Here is a 23,437-nt window from a genome sequence, read left to right on the forward strand (position 1 = left end):
CCTTGATTTAGAGCTCAGACCTGACCAAAGCAATCTAATCATTGTCTATTCCTCCTAAATGTTTTAGGCATTCAGAGACAAACCCTTGGTCTGGACCCATCTTACTAACAGTCAAAAAACAATCATTCTAGTGTAATATTTTATATTATTGGGTAGAAGTCAGGGCCCTGTTTGCTCCAGCGTTTTAGAAATATGATAAAAAGTAGACCCTACCCTAGAGAGTTCACATTTCATAGACTCAAATAAAGAAAGTTAAGTGATTGGCACAAGAGACTAACGAAGTCCTTGACTTTGGTGAACTCTATAAAACCATCCTAACAACTGTCTCACAGCAACAGACAACACAGATTACTTGGAGGCACGATATCCACTTCTTCAAAAGGACGTAGGTACCTAATCGCAAATAATTGAGAATTTGAGTTTAATTTACGACATACACCTAGGAAGACTAAATTGTGTGTTGTAATGGCTATCTTGCAAGATTTGGTCATCCACTGTAATGAATTCCACTGAAAGTCCAGTGAAAAGTAGAGCAAAAAAATACCTGCAGATGTAGTAGGAACATCATCCAACCGCAAGAAACATTAACATTGCCCATGAGGTGAAGAACTCAAAGTGAATTGACAGGCTTATATCAACCTCTCATCATAAAAAAAAAAAAAAAAGGAGTAATGCAATTAAGCGTAGTCTTATTTTGTTGAAATATTTTTGTCAGGCACAGAGTGTTCTGAGGTAATACAGATAATTAGCAGAGAAATTTAATCATCCGTATCACAATGGAAGAAAAAAAAATTGGCTCTTTAATCAAAACATAGACCCACCTGATCTGAAATTAGAATGTTTCAGTATGTCTTCCAGGCTAGAAGGTCTAGTTAAAAATTAATGGAAGCTGGCAAGCATTAAATTATCTACCTAGAAGATCCTATACAATTTCATGAATTAAATAGAAATACATTGATATTCACAAAATAAGTTATCTGCAAGACGACTGCACTGAAGTAGTGAAATAAAATATACCGAAGGCAGAATGCCTTCTGAGCAATATGCCCTCACCAGGGCATGTATTAAATAGAAGGTTTATTCGTGGGTCCAGATTTTCTACTTGGCTAAAGTGGGAACTGTACTATTTTATACCAATAGTGAGCTTGACTCATGGTGGTGTTACCTCTCTTATGAAGAAAGGCTGAGGGATCTGGGTCTCTTCAGTCTGGAAAAAAGACAACTGAGGGGGGATCTTATCAACACTTATCAATACTTAAAGGGTGGGTGTCAGGAGGATGGGGCCAGGCTCTTTTCAGTGGTGCCCAGCGACAGGACAAGAAGTCACGGGCACAAACTTGAACATAGGAAGTTCCATCTCAACATGAGGAGGAACTTCTTTCCTGTGAGGGTGGCAGAGCACTGGCACAGGCTGCCCAGAGAGGTGGTGGAGTCTCCATCTCTGGAGACATTCCAAACCCGCCTGGACGTGTTCCTGTGTAACCTGCTCTAAGATGACCCTGCTCTGGCAGGGAGGGTGGACCAGATGATCTCCAGAGGTCCCTTCCAACCCTACCATTTTGTGATTCTGGGGTGTTGCATGTTGAAGGAAAGCTAGACCCTGGCTGTAGCTGGGGGATTCAATGGCAGGACTTCTCTTGATTTCAATGGGAGGAACTTGCTTGGCTCTTAACGCTTGGCATTTTCTTGGCAATATGTGAGATTCGTCTTGGTTCTAGGACTTGTGGTTTTGGTATCTTTCCAACTTGGCTGGAATCACTGTTAGGAGTGAACACTTGAGCGAAGGAGAGTATGATGCTTTCTCAACAAAATTGTCATTTGAAAATGCAACTGTCAGGACGGTATTGAAATGAAATTTAAATTGTTTTAGAGGATAAAATCTGTTGCATAACAAACTTTCAAATGTTTAACACAAGTCTGTCTATATTTGCAATTCAGTGTTAATGCAAAAACTTAGCACATATGTTGCTTTTGGCATACTATGTTTTAGTTATGCTTTTGTGTATTTTTATGTGCTTGTTTTTTAAAACTCTGCAGTACCCACTTCTGCTGGGAGAAGCTGGGTAGCGCAGGATATTCTTAATTTAGCAAAGACACTGTGATCCATTGGTTAGGCAGTGGAATCGATAAAGTCCAGCTGGAAATCCAAAGTACATTTAAGGGTAAGGATACTTGCTAGAAGAGATTAATGAGATGTATGTCATTTCTACTAAAGGAACGTGCAGTTTTTAAAGTATAAAAAATACTAGCTCTGATTAACCAGAAGTGGTGCCTGCCTGAAAAGCAAGGTCTCGTAATGCTTCCTATTAGCATTTTACTGTTACCACTAGTGAGTCTAATGATTCTGCCCAGATTTTCCTAACATTCTCATATATTTAAATTTCATACACCCAGCTATTATGCAGAAGTTACATTATGAATGTTTTTCTTCCTACTCTGAATCCCTTAGCAACTTCTACAGTTTCATTCATGGAAAAGTAATTATTTGAATTCTGTATATTTTTAGCTTTTAGTAATGGAGTTTAAAAGCTGGAAATGTGGAAAAACCAGAAACATTACGGGGGAATCTGTAGTTCTAGTAGGAATCCTTCAGATTTTGCCCTCCTGTCCTAGCGTACATTTGTCAATGTCGCCTCCCGCCCAGGCTGCACTATGGAGTACATCTGCTGCCGGTCTTAGCAAGGAACCTTGCGTGCTCAAGGTGGACAGGGACTCATTTGAGTCCCAGAATTTGAAATATATACTTGGTACTTGTACCTAACAAAGTGAAAATACAGCACATCCACTAGTGCAATGGATCGTAGTATGAGATCTCCCATCTGATCTGCTTTTATGAGAGCACAGTGGAAGTTTCTGTCTAGGCTAGCTGAGGTGTCAGCATAACAACATGAAGGAGTGCCCCATGTGAGCCTGTAAGCTGTTGGACTACTCAAAAACAAGCTGGAGATCTCTGTAGCAATGTTAGGGTCTATTTGCAGCTGAATAATTCACTCGAGGATAATGGGGAATTGACGGCATTCCAGGTAGCTATCCACAGGTGATGTGTCTCAAGCCAAATCCCTGATGAATCTAACAAATTCCCATGTGTTCTAAGAACTAAATGGCAAAGCACGTATATGGGCATTTAGGGTCTAAGTGGTGCAAGAGAAATCAGATGTGTTGAGCTCCCCACTGTTTCCCCCAGGATGGAGCTGGTACATGACCAATGAACCATCCAATTATACCTTTGGTAAAAAATCTTCCTATTGGTGTAACAGGGACGCATAGGAAAGACTTTTTTCAAAGGCAACAGTTTTCAGATATGCCGTTACAAATTCCCTGAGCGCATAAAGTTGCTTGGTCCTGCACCTCACTGGGAGGGATGAGGAGTGGATGGCTACGCTTGTAAAGAAATAAGGTGGAGAACATGGGGAGAGGAGGAGAATGTCACCATGCAGTGACAATGTTGTCAGTAACCCATGAAAATTCAAGGGTTAAAAAGAATAAAAAATTAATGGTCCAAAGACAAATCATTCAAAATTCCAGTAGTTTTTGTTGTATTTCTTTTTTCCTCACAATGTCTGAGATAACATAATTTCCCTTTTTTCAGATTCTTCTCTCCCATTTGGGTTAACAAAGATGGCTTAAGTACCCTCATGCAGTAAGAGCTAGCAAATATTAACTTTTCAACAGCAGCTACACTGTCATTATTCTAATTTCTTGGAGAATTAGGGATTCTCAGAAGGAATTTTTAAATTTATTTAGCAGTGTATTTGCTTTATCTGACTCTCCAATGTCATCTTTTTACTAGAAGAAGCAATCACTGCAGTTGTAAATACACAGGCAAAATTCTAGCATGGTGTGAGTGAAGATTTTTCAGAATAGACATGTAGCATGGCTTGAATAACAGAATTCTCAAAATTGGTCTATGAAGAAAAAAATGTTGCTTGCTGTATGCTTTTTTTTTTTCCTGTGTTGTACTGATAAATAGCATTATGGACTATATTTACTATTACTAAAGCTCTGTTTCTGACTTCCATTAGGTTTGCACAGTATAACGCTCATCCATTTCATTTGAGATATCACCAATCCCATTCCTCCTGAATGTTACAAGATAATAGTAAAGCAAATACTACAGGTGAGCTCTCCCTCAGCAATTATGTCATTTTCTTGGCACTTGTTAGACCACGTGTGTGGTCCAGTTTTGGGCCCTCAGTAGAAGACTGATATAAATTGGAGCAAGTTCAGCACAAAGCCACCAGGATGGTCATAGAACACTTACCCCTTGCAGAAAGGCTGAGGGAGGTGGACTTGTTCAGCCTGGAAGAGAGATGGGTTTGGGGGTACCTGACAGCAGCTTTCCAGTTTCTTGGGGAGGTTATCAAGAAGATGGAGCCAAGCTTTTCACAGTGAGGTATGGCAGAAGGATGAGAGGCAATGGGCATATGTTGAAACAAGAGAAGTTCAGCCTGAATATAAGGAAAATCTTTATCCCTCTGAGAACAGTCAACTATTAGAACAGGTTGCCTAGTGAGGCTGTGTGGTCCCCATTCCTGGAGGATTTCAATACATGACTTGACAAAGCTCTGAGCAACCTGTTCTGACATCAGAGCTGACCTTGCTTGAACAGGAGGTTGGGCTAGAGACCTCCTGAGGTCCTTCCAGCCTGAATGATTCTCTGATCTCAAGCATTTAGACTGGATTCCTCCTCAGCATTTCTATTGAAAAGCACCAGCTTTTCTGCTTGCTTGAGAGAAAGTGGAAATCAGACTCCCCTGATGCTCAGTTCAACCTGCTGGCCCAGCGGAGGGCAGAAGACATGGCTGTCACAATGAAGCGATGTGCTGTGGACCTGGGTCTGATGGGATGTAAGGGATGAAGAGAAATCAGGGGAAGGTGTAGTATGACTTGGCCTGATCTTAGAGAGCATAATCTTGAAATTAGTCTGGAGAGAAGCCTGAGCTTGTAGGATCAGGCTGACAGGAAGAAGATGGGATCCTCACAAAAGGGTCAGACTGGAAAGAAAAAGCCGTTTGTTATAATTTGAAAACCCAAAATCTTTTATTGGGGAGAATAAAAAGTGACCTTAAATTAAGGAGAGGAAGTGAAATCTGATACTCTTAGAACTGACTTTTAGTACAGCAGCTGTTGTATTTGTCTGTGGTCTTACATCCTTAAAATATTTTTCTTTTAAAATACCGAGTAAATAAAAGTCTGCTGTAGAGCCAGCTAATACTATGTGAAATTAATTCTTTCCTTCTATTCAGAAGGACTGTTCCCAAGCTTGTTTGGCTAGTGAGAAGGAGAGCCAGCATCAAATGCACTGAATGGGTTTTATTTGATAAAATAAATTCTCCCACTCTCTTATCATCATAGCTTTAAATAAAGTATTGTGAATAGGATGTAAGCATTGTAGCCTGTGTTCCTTTTCAGATAAAGACAGTCAGCCTCAGAGTACTGAAACCCACAATGAATAGAATATCTATAAGGCTTTCTTTTTCGTTTTCTTTTTTTTTTTTTATACATATATCTCATTGTATGAGGGATGTGAGAAAAGCACATTTCCTCAAAATGTCCTATAAAAATGTTGGTGGATGAAGATGCCATGGTTGGTTTTGTACAGTACCTAAAATATGGAGAATATCTCGAGATCAGATATAAAGTGAAGCCTGTCTGAGTTCCCAGGGTTTTCCTCCTGGCATGCACTTTGGATACAAATGGACAGATTGCAGAAAAACCTCTCCTCATACAGGGGTTTCACTTAAGATCTTGCTGTTAAGATGCAGCTGGGTCTGGGTTGAACTTTCCCATGTTTATATCAAAAGTAACTCTACTGACAAAAGAGGTGCACCAAGACTAAACCAATGAATGCAAAAGTCATTAATTTTGACAGTTTTCCTCTGATAAAAAGCCTGACATGATGAAGAAACATTTTTATGTTTTATTGAGGTTTCCTGGGCCAGGTCTTTGGCCTTAAATACATAATAACCACCAGCAATCTTTTTAGCTACTTAAATCATACGACTGTATTGGGTCCCAGGGTGATTGTCTATCCTTCCACATCATTCAAAGACGGTAAAAAACGTTCCCTACAAAAATGTGGAAGAAATTTCAGATCATCTTTCTGCATTCACCATTTCACTTCCTAAACAAAAAAAGTTGATTCCTTATTCAGTGAGAGTAAGTATTTGTGGCAGCTCTAGTGAATTTCCATTAAAATGACATGGAGAACATCCCTCAAGAAGAAAAGCTCAACGGTTGTTTGAATGCTAGATGAAAAGGAGCCCACTGGGGTTAATGAACTCAAGTGAGTAATGTGGTAATATCACTTGTAGCTGTCTTAAACGTCCCAAAGCTGAAGGACAGTTTCATTGACCATTTGCAATGGAATCACCTGGCCAAAGCTTGGGGTACAAATCTGCAGTACAATTTAGTCTCATGCTTCAAGATCCAAGAGCAAGTCTTAGCTGTTCCATCAGCCAAACGAAAGCGTTTCAGACATAGAAAATATCAGCCAAAGTCATGATCAGCAGAACCCGAGGCCTTTGGGGACACAAAGGATGACGTTTTGGAATCATCTTAGGAAGTGACATAACAGTCATTTGTTAAGCAGACATTTTAATCTGTAACAAAAAAGGTCACTCAGTTTGGAATGTTGTGATTTTATGGGCCATAGGATAATTAGGCTGGAAGGGACCTCACGAGGTCTCTAGCCCACGCTCCTGCTCAGGGCAGGGTGAGCTCTGAGATCAGATCAGGTTGCTCAGCTTTTGGAAACCTCCAAGGGCAGACTTTGGCCATAAAAATTTCAGAGATAAACTGTTCACTACCTCTTTTCTCAGTGTCAAATGAGTCAAAAAGAAAAGAAAAAAAAGAGAACTAAAAGCTGCAAATCAAGAATTTCTCTCTCATAATGGGATTTTTTTTGCCCCAACATCACCAATGTCATCATCTTGCACAGCGTTGCAAAACACTGTCCCATTTCTCCTGAAATCTCTGGATTATGATGATAGGGACATAGTTCATTGCAGAAGTGGAAACACAGTAATGTACAAATGCTGGTCAAATGGACCCTGGTTGACGTTTAATAATAAAAAAACCCAACTCAACAACTGGATACTGTCAACAGTGAAACTAAGCATTTTGCCAGTAGTCTCAACTTTAAACAAAGCTGTTTTAATCAAGACAATGGCCACAGTTATGCCAATAAAAATAAGCACACAAATCCAGTAACTACATTATGACAAAGCTGAGGGAAAAATATCCAAAAAACCACTATTGCCAGAATTCAATATACGGTAAGTAATTGTATTGGTGTATAAAGTAATGCAGGAGGCAAATGGGACTACTAACTGTGAAGCAGATAACAAATATTTTGTGTTCATACATAATTAAAACACCTAAGGGTAAAATACTGAGATGCAACAGGAACTGCCTGATAAAACATCAAAATTGAAGTAAAGAAAGCAAGAGAGGAGAGTTTGAGGAACACAATAAAGAACTTCCTGCTAAAGATGCAGCATATATGAAGTGTAAGCAGTTCCCAAATAAAGACAAGGGAGAAAATAATCAAGACCTGCAAGTGAGGGGTGACATTTTTCTAGGACAAAAGCTCCCACAGGTGATCCTCAGGGACACCAGCATCATCTGCCGTTGGCATGTCTCACAGGTGCCTCGGGGTCTTGCTTCCCCATTACTGTCATTTTCAAGATATGTGCTTAATATCTTAGGTGAGGTATTTTGTATTTGAATATCTTTCAACAAGTGAGTGGCTTGAAGAAAAACACCGTGTGAGCGGCGCTATGGGATTGCACATGTGGTGCCCTATTGCTAGTGAAGAGCTATGGCCTGTGAAATAAAGATGCTGCAAGCTGTGAGGGATTAGAGTTCGAGGTGCTACAGATGGGCATAACCAAAGAACCCATGGAAGGGTCTGCAGTTCCCCCACCAAAAAAGAAAAGACAGAACTTCTGCTCTAGCCATTGGCTTAGTTAAACCTCGCATGACAAGAAGAGTTCCTGCTTTTTCTTTTTGTTTTTTCTTCTCAGCTATTAAACAAATAACTTTCTTCTCAGTTTCTTCTTTCCTTTTGAGTGGGCAACATCTGAAGCAGTTCTGTTCATGCCAAATGAAATCAGTGGGCACCTAATTGTCCTGGAGATGGCTGTAATTACTTCTGGTGCATCAGGGAGAGACAAAAGAGGCAGCTCTCTGGAAGGATTTTTTTTCATGTGTCAGGCTGAGGTGTAAATCTTTGGGATGGGTGGCAAGGCCGTTGTCCCTGGAAAGCTGCACCAAGGTAAGGGAGGTGATTCTCCCCCTCTACTCCACCCTAGTGAGACCCCACCTAGAGCACCACGTCCAGCTCTGGGGCCCCCAACATAAGAAGGACATGGACCTGTTGGAGTGAGTCCAGAGGAGGCCATGAAAGTGATCCAAGGGCTGGAGCACCTCTCCTATGAAGACAGGCTGAGAGAGCTGGGGTTCAGCCTGGAGAAGAGAAGGCTCTGGGGAGATCTTATAGCCCCTTCCACTACTTACAGGTGGCCTACAGGAAATATGGGGAGGGACTCCTTATGAGGGAGTGGAGTGATAGGATGAGGGGTAACAGTTTTAAACTGAAAGAGGGGAGATTTAGCTTAGATATTAGGAAGAAATTCTTTACCCTGAGGGTGGTGAGACGCTGGCACAGGTTGCCCAGAGAAGCTGTGGATGCCCCATCCCTGGAAGTTTTTAAGGCCAGGCTGGATGGGGCTTTGAGCAACCTGGTCTAGTGGGAGGTGTCCCTGCCCATGGCAGGGGGCTTGGGACTAGATGATCTTTAAGGTCCCTTCTGAGTCTAACCATTCTATCATCCTATGATTCTATGAGTAGGGGCCATGTTCTCGCATGGGCAGCAGGAGAGGACCATCTTCCAGCAGCTGCTCCAGCCACCTGTGGGGCAGCTCAGCTGGCGGACTGCTGCTGACAGCGGTGGAAAACGCTCACCGAAGAAGTGGGGACACCGCTAGAAAGGAGCAAAGGTGGTGGCCGGGGTTCAGCCGCAGACACACACGGGCTGTGCCCTCACCTTTGCTTTTCCCCGTGGTGGGGCCGAGCTCCAGCATCCACCTGCCGGTTCCTGCAGCGTGCGGCTTCGCCCCGGATCCCAAATCCCAGTGTTGGGGCAGGTCCAGGGAAGCCCCCTCTCCCCCAGACAGAGCCCGGAGCATCCTGCCGGGGGTGTGCGGGGCCGGGGGACGGCAGGGCCGGGGTGTGCGGGGCCGGGGGGTCTGCGGGCGGGGGGCAGGGGGGGCGCAGCCATGGAAACGCGGCGTGTGTCCCCCGCGGCAGCGTGATTCCTATTCCCCACCCTCCCTGCATCAGCCGTGGCCTGGCTGGGGCCGCGCCGGCTCTAGCCGATGAACAGTTAACGCCAGGAGAGGCGGCTCCTCTCCCCCCCCCGCCCCCCCCGCCCGGTTCCTGTTTGTAAAAGGCGCGTGCACCCCCCCGAGAGAGCGACGAGCCGGGCACAGGCAGGGGAGGGGGCGGTCGCCCTCGCCAGCTCCCTCTTTTTATTTATTGTGTCGTCGTCCCGTCCCCCCCAATCCTTCCCTCCCTACCACCTTTTCTGCAACTGGTCCCCCCGGGGTGGCCTCGGCTCGGCGGGACCGCCCGGGCTCGGGGCGGCGGCCGGGCATGGCCGGGGCGGGGGGCGTGTGTGCGGCTCCCTCCCTCCTGCCCACCCCGCCCCGCCAGCTCCCGCAGGGCAAAAGCTGAATCTGGGTGGTGACTGAGCCTGGCAGCCCCCCACCCCCCACCACGCCGCTCCTGCCTCCCCTCCCCTTTGACAGGGGCTGTTTTATTGCCTTTTTTTTTTTTTTTTTTTTTGGGCAAAAGGAAAAATATATATTGAAAGGGTGGGGAAGAAGGGGAGAAAAAAAAAAAAAAAGAAAGCAGGCACCCACCCCCTCTGCTGCTTGTAGTCCCCTCCACACCAAAAAGAGCCATCGCAAGTGCACGCCGGTTCTTCACTAAAGTGATCCAGCCGCTGGATTAAGTAACTCTGGGAGAGCAGCACACGCACGCACACACACGGCAAAAATGAAGGAAAAGGCAATGTTTCAAACGGCTAAAATGCAAGGGAACATGATGGTAAGTGGCTGCTGCTGGCGCCTCCAGTGACTGTGAGTAAGTGGCGGGGCTCCCTGCTCGGGCTCGGTGCTACCCGCACCCCCTTCCCCGCCCGCAGGGTGGGCGCGGAGCCCCGCCACGGCCGGGGCTGAGCTGGCCGGGGAGCCAGGCGAGGCTGCACCTGTGCTTAATGTCTGTGTCCCCCCCTCACCACCCCGTCCCTCGAAGAGGGTCGCCGGTGCTGCGAAGGCTGCTGGGGCGTCCCCCTTTGTACGGGGAGCTGGGGCGCGGCGGGGGCGGGGGGCGCCGGGGCTCGGCTGTACCGGGGCGGGCTGCGCGCCCGCTCCGCGCACCGCGCTCCGCCGCGGCCAACTTCGCCAAGTTGGTGACCACGACGTGCGTGTGAGCGAGCTGGGGGTTTTACGTTGCCTTTCCTCCGGCGTTACTAGTGGAAACGTTTGTCTTGATGCCATTTATTTATTTATTTATTTTAAGAAAAATCTACTCGGGATGCCTTTTAAATCAGCTCCCCCTCCCATAATCCATTAATGAAAAAAAAAAAAAAAGGCAAGCCAGCTGCTCTCCCGGAAGAAGCGCTGGTTGCCATCTTGTGCTGATGGAAATATATTTGTGTGTTTTGCCTGCTGGCTTGACCCGCTGGGGGCAGCGGGGCTGGCGGGGGTGCGGGGAGCCCCGCATGCGGGCGGCCCCGGCAGCCTGGAGACAGCTCGGTGCTGAGGGGGGTGCGCGGAGGGTGGGAAACGTGATGGCTTCAGGGCGCTTGGCTTTGAAAACAACTTATTTCAAATAACCTGAAGCCTGTAAAGGGTACCTGTTGGTCTTCTGTCCCCTCCCTCCTCTCAAGCAGAGTGTTCCTGTCTGTGTTTTGCCTCCCCTGCGAGGGGAAATGCTAATATTTAATACAAAGGTAGTATGCGTTTCTCTCATGCCTTGTGTTGACGTGTTCAAGAAGCGGCCAAAGTGTTCTCCATCCTTTAATCAAGTTCTGTAGTAAAATGCTTCGCTGGCCTTTTAAGGAAATGCCTCCTTTTCCAACTCCAATAATATTGCTTTTTCCAGTGGTAGTTTTTAAGAGGAAGGTGCAATGCTATGTGACCTGTGAATTCAAGTAAGGGAACTGAACAGGAACTTCTGCAAACATTTTTCCGGGAGAAATGAACAGCCTGTGTGACTGCATCGTACTCCTTTCCTTATGCCTTTTAAATGCCTGGGAAATATCTGGTGCTGGAACTTTTTTTAACATGGGGAAATTGAGATTATTATTTGCTTAAACTACTGATCCTAGAGGTCATTATAGTCTATGATTAGGATGTTCTGTATCAATAAGAATAAATAATTAACCACCTGAGATGACATTATTCGATTAAAGTACAGGATTAACTTAATTTACATACACAATGTGACAGAATTAATAAAAACCTTCTGCACGTTTTCCTTGCTAGTCTCAGCAGTCAGGGAATGATGAGCGGGCAGGGATTCCCCCACTCAGCAAAAGGCTAGGTAGAGCTTCTGCTGGGATTTTTGGCTAGCGCTTCTGAGCGTGGCAAAATGGATCCGCATATCCACACCTCTGCGAGATGAGCAAAGGCTGGAGTGATCGATCTGCGCACAGAGCTGTGTAGCAGGGGCTGTCCACAATTCACATCCCTCTGCTAGAGACAATAGTTTTTGCCTCTGATTCAAACGGCAGCAGGATCCGGCCCCCCAGGCTGCTAAGTCACAGTTATTTCTTACTGTCACTCCGGGGCAGTCTCCCTGCGCCTGAATGCAAGGTTTTCCTTTGAAGAACTCATTTTTGAGACCCTGTCAGTGACATTTCAAGACAAGGAAACTGTTACACTGACACAGTTGATTTCTTTAATTAATGTCAGTGTTTTTATGGGCCACCTAAAACACACACAGCTGGTTTCTGTGTTAATCTGGTCTGTGGTTGCAACTGGATCTGCAGTTTATTTAAGCAAGACTTAAATTTAGGTGAAAATTTGAGCTTTATGATCTTTGGACAGATTTTATATTTCTTCAAGGTAATAATTAGAAGACCTAATCCTGAAATCTCAAATACGCTTTTGATGGAAGTTCTAGCAAGTTAAGACTATTACTTTCTTTACCCTTTTCCTTAAGCTGTAGTTTTACATTTTAAAAAAAATAGTATTTTTTACTTATTTAGCACTTTTATTACAATAAAAATTACAATCCTGAACTAGTCGTGTCAAAACCTAATGCTGTGAGTGTCCTCCCTCACGTACCTGGCAGTCATTGGGAATACAGGGTTGTATGTGTGTGGAGTCCCAGGAGGTGCATGACAGTGTGCGCTGCATTAATTGCCTAACAGAATTTGAGAAGTCATTCAAAATTCAAAGCCCACCATGGTTCCTTTGTTTATTTTGTTTGTTTTCTGGCAGTTTTGCTGTTGCTTAGATTCTTGACAGGCTTCTAACTATGTATTGATTTTTCTTCTCTTTAAAAATCTTTCCTAAATTGAGCTATTTCATTCTTAAAATGATGTGGCGGCAAGTGATAATACTGGCACGCCGGTCCCTGGCCATGCAGTGGGCCCTTTTTAAGTGCGGTGATAGCTCATGGAGTCACTACACCTGTGATTTCTTTATTACCTAATTAGACCAGCAAAACCAAAGCCATTCTTGTGACACTGAGATAAATGTTTTTATCCCTGTGACAGTATTTCACCAGGGCTTTGTTCTGTTTTTCTTTTTAAACAACAGCGTTTACCTGGAAAGGTGCCTATTTTTATTTTACTGCTCTATTTCCCATTCATCATTTGAGCCAGGGGAATGTAACGTACGGAAATAGTCTAGGCTCTTACAGTGGGATTTCTCTTAATTCTACATAAATACTGCAGGGAGTGATCAATACGCAGTGGTTTCTTCTAGTAAGAATTGACATACGCCATGAGTTTTCCACAGTCTTTTTCAAGTTAATATGCAACAGTGTGGAAATAAACGTTTATCACTTTTGGAGATAAATTTAATGCACTTACATTTGATCCTAACCTTAGGTACAGCTATATAATTTATTTCATTACAATATTCCTGTCTCTTCCCTTACACATTCAGTTGTCAGGTCAAGGACAATAATACCAGTTACACTTGTTTTATTCTACTCTTGCTTGTGTCTTCCCAGGGACTGATCTACCATGTACCTGAGCTTTTTATTTTTTTTTTTTTCATTTTTGTTGGATCAAAAAGAGCTGTTCTGAAGAGGACCTGTAGAGTAGTGCCAGGTTCTTCTCTTATGTGCACTCATGCAAATCCTGAGAACCTGGGAATTTGGTAGAGTTACAGACAGTAAAGATAAAAAGGAGCTACTGCCTTCAGATGCAGACAATTAGGTGAGTGGAAACAATGGGCTTAGTGAAGGCAAAATTTAATGTGCTGTGTGTGAGCATGCTGTTGTTTTGGCACATTTAGTTGTCAGTGAAAGGAGTGAGCCCTCTGCTGTAGCCAGCTATCTCGGTTAGAAGGATTTTTCCGTGAAACTCTTATCTCACGTGAGAAATTTCAGTCTAGCCAGCAGCTGCTCTAATGTTTGGAAGCTACCAAGAGATGCTGTGATGTATGTGTCACTTTTCTACTTTACTCTGATGAAAAATTTATGAATGGGGCAAAAGAGGCAGTTCTGGTTCATTGAGAGCACTTGTAGAAGAGTGTGGAGATTTAGATGTTTAATTTAACCATTTAAATCCCAACTCTGATAGCTGCAGTTTGGATGTACATATAAAAGCAAATAAAAATAAGCCCAGAGGCAAGTACTGTCCCCTAGGAACTCTGCTGGCATCTCTGAGGTCTCAGAGACCTCAAGAGTACAAATGGCAAGAAGACCAAGCTACTCTGTCGTCCTTGGAGTGCTGCTCTTCCTGGAGACACACTGGTGCAGCCAAATAGGAAATCCAGCTTTGCTCCTGCCCATTTTGTATTTCTGGTGCCTCTCATGAGCAGTGAATCCATATTAAAAACACAAATAAAAGACATTGAAGTTCCATTGTAATTTCCCTTACTTGCTGTATTTCAGCCACAGGTTTATTGCTTGCAGTGATCAATCATGTTGCACTGAAACATGGTGTAATGCTTTTCAGGCAAGAATGCAGCCGACCTGCCATGGGGTAAAGAAGCTGCATGGAGACTAATTTTTCTTGAAACTTGCACAGTGAAGTAGATGGTGGAGTTTCTGATCCAGCACAGACTCCCCGCTACTTTGTCCTTCCCTCTGTCTCAGATTCTACTTGATTAGAAGCCAAATGTGGTCCAGATTTTGTGTGCTATTCATTAGCTATCTACTACCTCGGCTGAAACGTGGGGACTTCCAGAGCTGAAAGCAGGGGAACTACGGTAGCAGTTCCCAGATGAGCTATCAGGACTCCAGCTGAAGTTTAAAGCCAGACAGAAATTCAATTGCCAAACTACAGCAAAAATTGCAGCAGAAAATCTTTGGGCAGCTGCTGTTGCTTAGTGAGAGGCAGGTTGTGTTTTAAGGATTGTAACAGTCTGGTATCCTTTCTGGGTCAGGCATAAAGGGGAACAAGCGTTCCCCTTTGTTAGGATAATACATGCAGTAGGGAGTACAATCCATAGGAGGTACTGGAATTGCTGCATTGTGGCCCAGTGGAAAAAGCTGTGAGATATGCCTGTTCTAATGTCATGTTACTAGTTGATGGAAACTAAGAGTCTTTGCACATTTAGGGTGGGGTGGCAGAGAGCTCCACAAGGAAACAGCCAGTAGGATCCCAATGTTGTCCACTTAATGCAGTGCCCCTTTAGATACGTCCTTGCTTAGGGGATAGAAGTGCAGAGTCTGCCCACGGTGTATTGGAATTATAAGGGATCCATCAAAGTTGCAGGTCCCATGGGAAGTGCATGGGGCCAGTCTCAGAATAACTTTGGGAGTCATGTGAAGTAGTCCACATTGCTAGCTCACTATCTGGCAATGTGAGAATGAAAGTCTAACTTTAATTCTCATAAGTGGGGAGGTTCAAAATCTTGACTCCGATGGTGGACCTCCCACCTGCATCTCTCTCTTCAGTATCACCCAGGAGCTCCTCTGCTTCCTCTTGCTTTCAATGTAAGAGGAACACTTTTGTGTTCATTTCCCCCTCCCTCCTCTGAGTTGTCTGACTGATCGCAGGATAGCCCATCCCCTCCCCTCACTTTATAAATCTCTTCACTACTTTCCCAAACAGGAAGAGAGGAGAAACTGAAGGTACTGTCAGGATTTTACTGCTACCCACTCAGCTGTCGTTAGTAAAGCCCTGAGCAGCACAGAGCCACAGAGCCATCTGTGCCGTCAGGAGGACAGCATTGCAGTTGTCTGTATTGGAGAGGTTACTTTTGTCCAGTAAAGAAATCTGGATTCGCTTGATCTTTCTCAAGATAAATACCTAAAATGTGTGTTTTGGAGAGGTTGATGGCCTGGGGCTTTGTTTGATGAGGAGAGTTCTCCTCTCTGCACTGTGAAATGAGTCTTTCAACTCCCTTGCACCAAGTGTATCTTGTATATATAAGCGTATCCTGTGTATCTTGGAGGTTGCATTTCTTGGCACAGCTTTCTACTCACTTAGTGAGTCTATGTGACTATGTAAAGGGGAAGGCGATAGGGAATCATGCCTAAGCACACCTCCGGTTGGTACAAAACTTCTAGTAGCAACAAGCTCTGTAAAGTAGCTGACAAAAGCAGAACAAGATTCAAAGCTGGAAGTTGGGACTCAGAGCATTTTGGAGTAGAAGATAAAGCGCCCAGTTTTTTACAGTGAAGGTGATGAGCTAATGAAACGGTCTCTGTGGGAGTGCAGTAGTTTCTCTGGCTTTTGAAGTTCTTCAATGGAACAAGAAGGGGATAGGATTCCTTGACTAAACATTGACTTCTTCAGTGTAGGCATCTACATCTAAGGAAGTCAGCCTGGGCTCTCCTTATAACTTAGTCAGTGGAGTCTGGGGCATGGTTCATCCCATATTCATGTAGATTTGTAAAATAGGACAGAGGACCTGCACTTTTAAATGCCAGTTTCTCTCCATGGACTTAAGGAAATACAGGGTACTAGCTGAACCGTAAACATCTACCCTGCAGGTGTCTGTGTCTTGAGTTTGTTACTACTCATGATCATAGATATTCCAGAGCATCTTAAATGACACTAAGCACCCCATTAGTCCTGTGCAGTTACGTGAGACAAGTACGGGTCTGCACATCTATCCAGGGTTTGTCAACGACATCTGTAGTGGGATGCAAGGCTACATGAGCTGCATGTTTGGAGCTTTACTCTTTCCAGGTCCCAGCATCCTTGTGCAGAAGCAGGTTGGATCCCCCAGCACCTCAGTCCAGCTGTGGCAGACCCCAGCTCCACCTCAGCCAGATGCCATCTCACTGCAGAAATCACTTGGTCCATGATTTACATGTATACAGACCTGTTCTAGAACATTATAATGCACCTCTAGCTTTAAAATTACTTAATCCAAATAGTTTAGTGTCATCACAAACACAATACATGCATTTATTCTTCTAGGTCTGTGTGTTTGCATGTGTGTTGTCTGTATGTTATTGTACTAAACAGTGACTCACGTGAGATTAACAAGCAAAGCCCATTTATTAAATCATTGTATGTACTGTAAATCTTGTGTAACCCACTAATGCATAATGCTGTCACTTACGAAGCCTGGCATTCCTTCCCAATGGAGCATTGCATTTAGCAGGTTCCCATAGTGTTCAGTTTGAAAAGGCTGCAGCTGAGAATAAAATTTTAAAAACAAATCTAATTTACAGAATAAATCTAAACCCTTAGAGCCTGAATGCTCACAATACGCTAATCATAGAATCATAGAATTGTTGAGGTTGGAAGGGACCTTTAAGATCATCGAGTCCAACCTTTAGCCTACCCTGACAAGAGCCACTTCTAAACCATGTCCCTAAGTGCCCCATCTACCCTTTTTTTAAACACCTCCAGGGATGGTGATAGCTGTGTCCCAGCTGTAGCATGCATTCTACCTATAGATGCCATGGATTTTCTACCATTGTAAGGACACCGTAGCCAGCAGAGCTTGCGTTGTAGCAAGCAGGGCATTGTAGCAAGTGAAGTTTGCATTTGTAACGTGCCAGTTGCCCTTGAAATGGATTATCAAGGTTATGTTAAAATTCTGCTTTTGCAAAAACTGGCTTTGTGCACCTGTGGTGGTATTGGTAAGGTCCTGGGAATTCCTGGAGCACCTGTGTCGTAATGCTTAGGCTGTGCACTGGGATACGAGTGGTGTATCTTGCAGGTGGTTTCCAAGCACAAAATGTTCCCAGTGGGATCTGTATGTCCAGTGATACCGTCTTCATTGCTATGGAAGTCAAGGGTGGGAACAGGAGCAGTGGAATTGCCTGTGGTATTTTAACCAGGAGAATCATTGCGTGTGTAGCTAAATCTGAGTTCAGCCCTCAATTGTAAATAGGTGGTTCCCAATCCCAATACAAGGCACAATAGAAGAATTACAAACTCACTGCATGTTCAGCAACCAATACAGGGTTTTGTTTGTGATAGGTCCTCTTTCGCGGTATGACTGAATGTTTATTGACTTTATTACCAACTATGAAGTATTTTTACCATCTCATCCCTAATTACTACAGAATAATGATGTTAGAGGTTACCCTGAGTGCACCCAAATGTTCACTCAAATCAAGTGTGAGAAAACTGACCATTCAAGAGAATGGGATTAGCTGCAGTGGTGAATGTTGCACGGCCAGGTGAAGCACTGGACGGTACGCAGAATGGTCAATGCTGTGAAAAATCCCTCTCAAGTTACAGGAACACTGGCCAGAAGATTTTGTCAACTCAGGCATGTGTAGAGACAGTTAGACTTGGCATGAATTCCAGTCACACATTAGATGGCCTCATTTTGTAGTCATTATTCAGCACTTACTCAAGCAAAACTTTTGCTGAACTTAACGGGTTTACTACTCCTGCTGAAGTGAGTAAGAAATTTGTCTGAGGCTCAGGTGCCTTCAGACCTGCGTCTCAACACAAAACCCCACCATGTCACTAAGGATTTTCAGTATTTTTTTTTTTAAGGTAGCAAACAGTGAAATATACTGGAGTTGACCAAAAAGAAGGTGAAGGGCAGGGTAAGAAAGCAAGCAGAAGAAAAGCAGAGTGAGACAGTTATCCCAGAGGATGCTGCAGGTTAAGAAAAGCACGCTGGGGTTTTTACTTCGTCTCGTTTTGTAAGGTGTCCCCCATGGAGAACCCCATCAGCTCCTCTATGAGATGTTTCATAGAGCATGCTGCATGCTTGCACTTTTGCTTGTGTTTGTTTTCACCGATGATGATAAACTGGGAAACATGCTGGAAATGAAACAGTTTTATTTGTTTATCATTTGGGACTGAAGTTATTGCAAATGGGGAGAAAAACTGAAATGATAACTTGACATGTTTTCTGTAAGTACCGAGTAGTTCTTCTACAGTGTATACGCAACATAACCTAGAAATAAGCTTGTATGGCTCTTTTCTTGCGCCTAATTATGAGGATGTGAAAAATATGCTCATAATAATGCCTTCTCATCCATCTGTGAGGGGGCTGAAAGTACCTCTTATGAAGATCTAGTTTGTAAAGCGAATTATTGTAATGCGGGAGTATTACTATTCATGAGCTCTGAGTTTATTGACTCTGTTAAAAACCTGGATCTATGGTCCACATGAAGGATATGTAAAATGCTGTGGGTAGAGCAGTAATTCAGAAATCAGTTGCAGTTCATATCAGTATGACTGAACCTTTCCTGATCTCACTATTTGAGAGTTTTTCTCACAAAAGGGAAGTTCGTGCTACATTCCCCGTTGCTTCTATGTTATTCTCTCTGCATTTTATTTCATTTGCATTAACCACGTACATTTACATTTACTATTTGTTCAAAACTTTGTTAAAGAAGGTACTATTCAGGTGGATTTTGACATCCTTGTAGGAATCAATCTATACAAGATTCCAGACATTTTAAAAATAAAATTTACTTATCTCCTTTTTTGTTCCAGTATCTTTGGTTTTACAGATATACCTTGTTTTTTATAAAGAGAGCATGTCTCATCATTTTCTTATTCAGATGTTAACAGAACTGCAGTCTTGGTAGGGAAAGGAGGCTGTTGGTAATATCTAAGGGCAACAAATAAATAAAACCTGTACGTATGCAATTAAAGCAGAAATCACATACTCCAGAGACATGCTCCTTGTTATGTTCCCTGTTCAGCAGTGTACTTAAGCACCTGTTTAACATTAATGGTAAGCATATGCTTAAATGTTTCTGCTGATTTGGGAGTTACGAGAAGTCTGCCTTGCACACACAATAGTTGAACAGCCCGTTTTCCATCTGTGTGCGAGCCCAGAGCATGGTGCTAGCTGAGCATTTTCCAGGTTAATTAGATTGGCATAACAAGATCCCTAGCGGACTCTGTGCAGTCATCAGCTCTTCTGCGCTCTCCGGCTATCGGGAGCTCTGCTTGAAGTAGTGTATCTTTTGCTTGTAACTGAAACAGAATATTGCACTGTATTTCACCAGTGTGTTCAAATGGAAACAGAATTGAATGGATTGTGAGTACACCGTAAATACCAATTTGGCTCCATATTGCTAGCGCGAATATGGTGCATCCTTCAAATGCACAGTGTCTACCAAGGACTATTTATTCTATAGAGCTACCAATAATGGCTATGCTTTCATGAATTATGCATGTATTTGTCCCTAAACCTCACCTGACCGTGATTTGGAGTGTTCGAGATTTGAAGCTGGCTGTAACTATAAATTGCAGATATTTTTCATAAAATATAATGTCCTTACAGGTTTCTTTGCAATGTTAGAGTCTTATCATGCCTATATCTACAATAAAATAAAAAAGAAATTTGAATCAAAAGAATTCTAATTCAGTACAGGGGGGGAAAGCAAGCTTGATGCTCCAGACTCTTGCAAGAAAAGGCAAAATTACATGCAGTCAAAGGTGTTCTCTCCATCTATTCACTAAACCAAGTGAAAGGAGACGGAGTCTCATTGTAGAAATAAGGGGGTTGTTACTTGCCACATGAAGAAAGCAAAATGACCCCACAGTATGCCTAGAAGCAACTTGCCAAGGTGTAAAAATGTAGCAGTGAGAATCATATTAGCCATTGAGGCCTTTTGATGGGTTATAACGAGGAGAAAAAGCACACGCTTTTAGGGAGATGTTAAATAGATGAGGAGGAGTATGATCATTTTAGCTGAATTCAGTGGCACAAAATTTAGCTTTCCAGTATTTGCAGGGAGAGGCTGCCTTGGTTTCCTCTGAAGATTCCCTGTTTTCCCTTTTTATACAGTTCAGTCACATTTGAATCCCTGGTTTCTAGAGACTTCTCTAGTATTTAATTTTCACGTTCAGGTTTGTTTTGGGTTTTGTTTGGTTATTATTTTTTTTTTTAACCCAACCTGTTAAGTTTTTAAGGAGTTATATTCTTGTCAAGCACTGCATGTTAACAGTGACATCAAGGAAAACATTGAGACAAAGTGGGCTAATCCGCAGAACGGTGACAAATGGCTGTAGTGCTATCCTGAGCTCTCTGCTTCCTGCTATATTAAAGAAGACACATTATGAATAGATGCGACTAAAGAAAGGCAGACCAATGGAAAGGCTGGAAGGCTTTGGGCAATTTGCATTTGGGTACGGGGAAGCTTTCAATCTTCAGTCACGGTTTGAATCTATCCTAAATTGATAGTTATTGATGGTTGCTAACATCCATCGCCTGCTTGCTAATCTTTGTGTGCTGTAGAAGGAATTGAGCCCCAGCTGCATGAGTAGTTGCTGCGAACCAGCTTGTGTCTACACTGCTCAGGCATTCTCTGGAGGTGACTGATGGAGTCCATGTTGCACATCACTTGGCAGGAACCTCCCTGGTTCCCAAGCGGCCTCTTTGTTACAGGAATTAAAATAATTTGTGTGTGTGTTTTCAGCTTGAAGGGCAGGATTCAGTCCTTCTGAATGATGGTTTTGTTCTGTGACATGCAAACACATGTGTGTGGCATGCAGGGGTTGAAAGTGCAAGGCCTCCTGAGACAAGGCTGGAGGAGAGTCATGGGAGGAGGAGATGTGGCCTAAGTGTGCACTGTCTCTCTGGGACAGGCTCGGGAGTGGACTGTCTTTGTGAACTGTGCCTTAAGCAGAATCGCTTGGAAAGCAGCTTCGAGGTAAATTGCTGTGTATGAAGCACAGACACTCAAGTCCTAGGTCCTGGAGTGAAATAAAGAGCGAGTTAAATTTGTAGTCAGGACACACACAGTCTCCACTTATGGGTAGAGTCCATATGTCAAAGAATGCTGCAGTTGGTGAATTCATGCACAGGCACATCAAGAACTTGCAACACATAGGAAGTGTTAGATTGGAGGATACAGAGTCTAGTTCCCAGCTATCTAAAGTAATTGTAGCGTAGTGTCTTTGTCATTGGTGTACATAGGCGAAATTGTGCTTGTAGCTAGTAGAGTCCATTGGCTCACACAAGCCGAGCCCAGTAAACACATTTACTATCTGAAAAGTGAATTCAATTATTTCTCTTGTGCCTTGTAAATGTGTCAGACTGGCACATCCACTCTGCTACATTCAGTATCTTGTGCTTTCTCCTTTTGAAAATTCTTGTAGTAAGCCACTTTTCCTCTCAAATAACTAAACATGTAGAGACTTGTAACAGAAAAATTAAGATTGGTATGAATGAAATACAGATGCAAATGTGTTTCTGTAAACACTGGAAAAAATAGTAAAATAAGTCTTGAGAAGAGCGTCATGTACTGATAATAAAGAACATTGTTCCCAGCAACAAAACTGAGGAATGTGCTGTAGTTTCAAGCCCAGAAGGCCTGGGCTCTGATAAAAATCACAGTACAGGCATCTCTCCAGTACAAGACCGTGCTTTCTAAGGACACTAAAAGGCCACTAAATACTAGCACAATTCCTTCTCCTGTTTGCCCAACAAGGAGCTACACTGTAGTCAAACAGGTGTGTATGTCTTCAGACATACTCCATACAAGCAAAACCAGGTAATGAGCTGCAATCTTGCTAACATTTATGAATGCCTAAGTAGGCAAGATTCTGAAGCAAAGAACCACCCCTTATCAACTGTTGGCTCATAAAAGGTATGAAAGACCTCCCAAAAAACTCGCTTGCCATTGGCAGTCAAGAAAAACGCAAATGTTGCTGTGCAAACTTAATAGTTGGTATCCCTTGTCCACTGTGGCACATACGCATCGTCTCAGGCAGACCACTTGAACACGCACATTTTGATGCATGTGACAGTGTGATGAGTGAACTCTAAGAAAGAACGAGTGCAAGTAGATAAAACCAGCACATTCAGATTTCGTTAATAAATACCATCATCTTCCATAAGATCTTGCACCGGGGCTTGTTGTACTAATTTCATGCATACTCAGGAATTGATGTCTTTCATCCACTGCATGCTAACAGCAAGGATCTGTATGTTGTGGTAGGTCACGGATGATATGAGAATGGAGGAAGATTGCGTCTCCTGACCTCCCTAACCATGTGACGGCAACCATGCCAGTGAAAGACATGACTGGAAAGGATGGTAGCAGGGGGGCTGGAGGCTGTCAGGGACCAATGATGGCATGTGTTCAAGTAACGAAGCCACATACATTTGCAAATGTCTAGATCTGTTACACCTACACCATTACCTTTATCAATCAAATCTGTAATCTCATCAAGAAATAAAATCAGGTTTGTTTGACAAGACCTATTTTCCAGAAACCTGTATAGACTAACATTAATTATACTCCTATCCTTTAGTTCTTTTTTAATTGACTCCCATATCAGCTTTACTACTTTTCTATTTTGAGAAGGAGCCCTTCTAAAGGGAGACTAGTCAAGCTGTATCCTTTCTGTGGGTAAATAGGGCATTGGTTTTGAAAAGGCTGGTTGTAAATGTTGTAAGTCGTGAGAGTAAAATCAGCAAGAGCGAAGAGGAGATGCAGGGAGCCGCTTTGTGATACAAGGTGAGACAAAGCACCATCAGCAAGAAGGTCCATTCAAGATTCTGTGGCATCAGTAAAATGATACAGTGCGTGTGTCCGTAAGAGGACAGGAGAGTTTGAGGCAGAGCAAATTGATGCTAGTGAAAGTCCTAAGGCAGCAGTACTGTTATACATTTTGTTTGCAAGCAGTAGGAATGTATGCTGAAAGTGTGAGGAGAGGCAAAAATGATATTAATGATTCTGTAGAGAAACAACTTTATGATGAGAAGAAAGGCACTAACAATTCTCAGCTATAACGAGGACAGACTGGGGTAAGAAGCAGAAGAATACTGATGCAGTTCTGTGTATGCTGTGC

The 23,437-nt window shown here is 43.3% G+C and overlaps 1 protein-coding gene across 2 annotated transcripts in view; it reads left to right on the forward strand.

The window, feature by feature from the left end:
* DPP6 (dipeptidyl peptidase like 6) overlaps positions 1–23,437 on the forward strand; it is a 570,235-nt gene that overhangs the window by 56,941 nt on the left and 489,857 nt on the right. The window contains exon 1 of one of the 2 annotated variants that reach the window (XM_074574111.1): positions 10,048–10,113. The exons of the other annotated variant lie outside the window; for it this stretch is intronic. Coding sequence (XP_074430212.1) covers positions 10,063–10,113 — 51 coding nt within the window. The 5' untranslated portion in view covers positions 10,048–10,062. Of the gene's footprint in view, positions 1–10,047; positions 10,114–23,437 lie in introns of those variants that run through there. 2 annotated transcript variants of the gene reach the window in all.

Source organism: Larus michahellis, chromosome 2 (genome assembly GCF_964199755.1).
Source record: "Larus michahellis chromosome 2, bLarMic1.1, whole genome shotgun sequence".
Classification (NCBI taxonomy): Eukaryota; Metazoa; Chordata; class Aves; order Charadriiformes; family Laridae; genus Larus; species Larus michahellis.